Source organism: Neoarius graeffei, chromosome 12 (assembly GCF_027579695.1).
Source record: "Neoarius graeffei isolate fNeoGra1 chromosome 12, fNeoGra1.pri, whole genome shotgun sequence".
Classification (NCBI taxonomy): domain Eukaryota; kingdom Metazoa; phylum Chordata; class Actinopteri; order Siluriformes; family Ariidae; genus Neoarius; species Neoarius graeffei.
Window position 1 is genome coordinate 69,263,866 of NC_083580.1, and position 5,414 is coordinate 69,269,279.

Here is a 5,414-nt window from a genome sequence, read left to right on the forward strand (position 1 = left end):
TTGCCTACGTCTGTTTCGGTGCTATAATTACGCAATAGAAATACTCAAAAGAGTGGAAGTACATCATTTTTCAATATTTCCTTCGCACATTCTATCTACTGCATTTTCCATAGATTATATTTATTCAATTTTTTTTCGTCCACAGTAAGCATGTTGTAAATCCATGCTTTCTATTCCTTCCTTTTTTTATTATCTAGGATAATAAAATATATTATCCTAGATCATTTAGACTTGTGTTTCCAGGCCACTCAGCTTGGGTGTTAGGATTCGAGGTGTAACACCGGAGTTGAGATCTCGCTCAAATTCCAGCAGCTGGCCCATGAAGTTGAGGTTGGGAGACACCACCGGTCTGCGACTCCGCACGTATTTATAAGCATCGGTCATGGTCATGAGGGTGTGCTTCATCAAGTAAGCAATGACGATGGTCGCCGAACGAGACACGCCTGCTTGGCAGTGAATCAACACACCTCGGCCACTTTGGTGAGCCTCCTCTGAAAAACAATGGCACATCGACATAGATGCTATTTATTCATTTACTGATTATTTCAATGGATTCGTCAGCTTAAATACAAACAGCGACACACCAAAGAAGCACAGAGCCAAACACAGACCTAAACACCAAAAATCCGAGATGGCACAAAATACAAGATGCAGATGGATGACTGTAGAACAAGCAGATTATGTTTATCCAAAAATCGACTCACCTATAAACTCAAAGACCTCCTCAAAATATTGTCTGAGATTCTGCTTGCTGTTGTCAGTCGCAGGTAGACGCTTGTAGCGTACCAGACCCGTATCCAGGTGATAGAGCGGCAGGTGGGTGGTGACATTGACCACATAACTGATGTTCAGTCGCAGCAGCAGGTCCAGGTCCTGAGCATCTCTTTCATTCCCCAAGAAAAGGAAAGGTAGAATGGGGCTGATTACCGCGTTCTCCACATCTGGAGTCATTACACTCTCATCCGACAGAGATGCAGGGAGGGAGGATGAGAGCGGAAGGGAGAGGTGCACTGACAGAGAAAAACAGAACCCTTTTCATTATCTTGTCCTCTGTGTGAAATAAGTGCACCTGTTGTGCAAGTGAGCTAGTAATTAGGAAAGCAAGTGGGAGGTTATAAAAGAGAGAACATCATCCAAAAGACACTCCATAATATGTGCTATTACTTTCATCTATGGTGCACATTATATTGAAATGGCATTAGTTCTGAATATGGCTTTGGGCATCCTGTTATGCTTACATAATTGTAATGACATACAAACAGCAGAAGGGATTAGAGCACAGAGAAAGTGGAGCAGAGGAACATGGAAAAAAATATAGTTCTTGCATGAATTTACAGAATTTTGCAAGAATATAATATTATTTTCCTGATTTTGATCAATCATGTTTGTATTCACATCATCATGCTGCTCCATTCTCTTTTTTCCTGTTTTCTTTTAGCCACAGCTATGATTATCAGTCATTATCCTGTGGCTTTTTTAAAGCAATGCATTTCAATAACATGTAAATGTGAAGCTGAGTTCCTTTCATGGGAAAATGGGAACAAAATCACAATGTACTTATAAGAATTAAAAAAAAAAACTCTTACCTCTCCTCTTCTCCTCTTCTTGGTCTCTATTGAATGAGTTAAGGACCAAATGGAGTGACTGAGCAGATGGTAAGGAGTGCCCACCCTCCCAATCTCTTCCTCTTGGTTTGGGCTTGATCAGGGTGCCAGGGGCTGATGGTGGAGGGGAGAAGGAGGATGAAGACTCAGGAGTTAGAGAGTGATGGGATGGGGAGCTTGGAAACATATCATCTAGACCATCATCATTTCCCATTCCAGCATCACCTTCCTTGTTAAAGAGCCTTTTCAGAGAGTCTTGGCCTGGGTCTCTCCTGTTTCCTGACCCCATGAAGTCCAAAACTGCCATCTTGCCTTGCTGGAGTCGCCGTCGTCCTGCATGGTCAGTGAGTTGGGAGCGGGTAAACTCGAGAAGATTACGGCAGTCTAGAATGACTGGACTGGTTCCATTACTGGTACTCTGGTTATGCCCCATGTAAGAGTTTCCTGTTCCCATCCTCATCCCTACATTATGATGGTTAGCTTGGGCTTTAGAGTGAGTCATCTTTTTTGCAAGTTCATCAGGCCAAATTGTGCGCACGCTGTAATCATCGTCGTCGTGTTGGTGACCTCCCATGGTATGCACCCCAGCATTGTGGGAAAAGCCAGGAGGTTTCCCTCTGTGTGGGTTAAAAGTCACTACTATAGGATCACTACTGCAGTAACTACAAGTAGAGCTACCGGCCTGGCTTGCTTTGGGGTTGCAGCCACTGACACAACTTTGCAGAGCACGCAAAGGAGCAGATGGAGAGAATGGGGCACAGGGTAGACAACCACCAACCAATTTTTTGTGAAAGGCAGCAGGACTCTCAAAACCCCCACCTTCCCCTGAACAGGATGCACAGCCCAGGGGTGGGAGAAGCCCTGTCCGGCATTCTGAGACAGTGCTGTTGGATGAAGAGGTGTTTGTGGTTGAACCTGTGGACAGACACCCTCCTAATTTCTTCAATCCCATGGCACCGTCACCTATGTTGTTTGAATTTACTCTTTGGCCTCGGGAAAATGAAGAAGATGGACTTCCAGTACCCCCTTTGTAGCCAGCTGAGTGAGTTCCCCTTCCTCTACAGCACACCAGCCTCCAACAGTCACAGTTGAATGGACGAGAAAAGTCAATAGTGCAAGTGTGATCTGGGCTAGGGAAGCCGTCACGTGAAGAGGTTGGAGATAACGGCAAGCTGTGGAGGATCGGGGGGTGTGTTTCTCTGATACGTGAGGACCGGTTTTGACTGACTTGTGGGAAGGAAGATGGGCCCCAGAAGGGGACAGGGTTTGGGGTCACCTGATAGTGGGTATTTAGGATGGATGCATGGGTCGATGGAGTAGAGCTAAGGTGATGGGATAGACTGTGGGGCTTGGGAGGCTGATGGACACTTCCCAGTTTGGAGTTTTCTTTGTTACCAACAGAAGGCACGTCCCTGTAGTTGGCAGTTGTAAAACGTGGATTTGATAACAACTCTTCCTCTTTTGTCCACCTAGATTTAGATTGTTGTCTTTGGGCTGGAACAAATTCCAACACCCCACCGGGTGACACTGTGAGGTTGTTCTGATAGTGGTTATTATACTGAGCTTTGATCTGGTGCCTCTCAATGGTGTCTGAAGACTTTCCTCTGAATTTCCTGTCACTTTGCCCTGGAGCTAAGTGCGAAGACAACCTCTGGGCTCTGCTCTCTCTGCCACTTTCACCTCGAGTCAAGCTGTTAGTGCACCTTTTGTCTGAATATGTCCTTCCTTTGTCCACTGATACTTTAATGTCAATGGTATGAGTGTGTGCGTAAGGTCTGGGAGCCAGAGTCACAGTCCCATTGCTGTGACAGTGACTAGGGATCCAGCTGCTGTCCTCTGTACTGCCGCCTCTCTCGCCCTTGGCTCTTTGCCCATGGGGTAAGTGCCTGTGCCTGCATTCCAGGGACGAAGAATTGGAGGGTAGATGGGGATGGGATAGAGGAGGTTGGGTGTATGATAAACGGGGTGGGGGCTCGTTGCGGGTGGTAAGACGTGAGGAAGACTGAGAGGTGGCTGGTGGAGAGGCCACGCACAAGCCCAGGCTTTTAGGCCGCTGAATTACCACTATGCGCTCGTCAAGAGGGAGGGGAGGCATCTGGGGCTAGGCAGAGCTGCAGGTTTGAAGATCAGAGAGAAAATGAGAAATAAATGGCTGGTAATACTGATATTGAAGAAAGTTTATGTTATACATGACTAATATATCAATATTAGTCACACCAGACATAATTACCAAATTGTCATGAGTACCACACAGAAGCTAAGCATTAGCTTCTGTTTGTCATCCACAACCTTCCTGTTAATTGGACCCCAAGAAACAAACCAAAACAACAACAACAACAACAAAACCCACAATCTATGTTATTATGTTAACTAGCATGCTATCTTTTAAAATCCACACCATGTTATTATTTTTTTAACAGTAGCAACCAGTACCATTAGCAATCAGCGTTATGTAATATCAGAGGTCTGTAGTGGATGGGAGAGAGATGGGGAGGGGAGGAGGACTGGGAGAACAAATATAAGATATGACATGGTTGACTCAGCCACAGACCTTGTCTGAGGGACATTCATGCAAAACTGTACTTCAGATAAACACATACACTCCAGGACACATTCATCACACCATGCGTTTAATCCCACATGCATCCATCCACGCACTGAGCCTGATGATGGTATCCTCATCCTCTTTCTTTTTTCAACATTGCCTTTTTCTGCCTGCGGTGAAGGGGGTGATGGTTACATTGACCCAAATTTTCTGATGTCACATACGGTATCACTTTGATGACACACCTTATACGTACTAGCACCCAAAAAGTACATGTGTAATGGGTAATTATTTATACAACAGAGCAAAATTTTGCACAACCACTTGTGCTTGCTTAGAAAGTATAAAGCAGGATCTGGATGTTGACCAGGTACTGTGTATGCACAACAGCTCCTAACAGGTATCACATTTCATATGCCATATAGAAACAACTTCTGCTTTGTCGATACTTCTAGGCAGGACAAAAAAATGCTGTGAAATTGGAACCTGGCTGGTCAGTATTGTAGTGTGTGACACCAAATATATAATATACAAGAGTAGGCAAGTACCTAATGCATTGCAGTTGTGTAGCCTTGTAGTAATGAGCACCATTAATGGTAGCATTAACAACATCTAGCATTATTCTATCCATATTCACTGGATATGAGCTATCGTGTGCTCTGATCGGCTACTCTACTACTCGGATCTCAGCTCATATAGAGATCTTGCATGTGACGTCACAGCCGATCCAGATTGTAACAGACGCCATCTTGTCGGTCAAACGTCATATTTCCGCCTTCTACTTCTGGTTCTACTTCTGCTTCTACGTCTACCTTTTCTTCTGGAAAACCCTACTATATACAATTCTACTACAACGGCTGTGGCTACAAGCTCTCCCTACCTGTGCACATTTTTTATGTTTTTTTGTGTGTATTTTTGCGTGTTGTTCGTCTGTACCGGACTTCAATATCCACTACAACCGTATGGACTTACTGGACATTGGTTTCCAGCAGAAAATGACGGTTTGTAGCGATTTCCATCGCATGCACAACATTCCGGACGAGATAGCGAGACCAGCGGGGTCTCCGTGGATTGTTATCGGGTCTGGTAGGGGAAGGAGGCGGCGTCAGGAGAGGAAGCAAAAGCGAGGCTGCAGGCAGAGCCGGCCTATTGACTAAGCTCAGAAAACAGCCACTCAAATCTCCACTGCCAAGCCTCTACCTCTCCAACGCCAGATCCATGGTAAACAAGACGGACGATTTGGAATTACAGCTGGAATTACCTTA

General features: G+C 45.1%; 1 protein-coding gene across 1 annotated transcript; it reads right to left on the reverse strand.

Annotated features, from left to right (window-relative positions):
- Positions 1 to 225: 225 nt before the first annotated feature.
- Positions 226 to 3,699, reverse strand: si:dkey-175m17.7 (uncharacterized). Its single transcript, XM_060934920.1, has 3 exons — positions 1,587 to 3,699; positions 705 to 1,010; positions 226 to 491 (listed from the first exon to the last, which is right to left on the reverse strand). The coding sequence occupies exons 1-3, from the start codon at positions 3,697 to 3,699 to the stop codon at positions 226 to 228; spliced, it is 2,685 nt and encodes an 894-aa protein (XP_060790903.1).
- Positions 3,700 to 5,414: the final 1,715 nt, after the last annotated feature.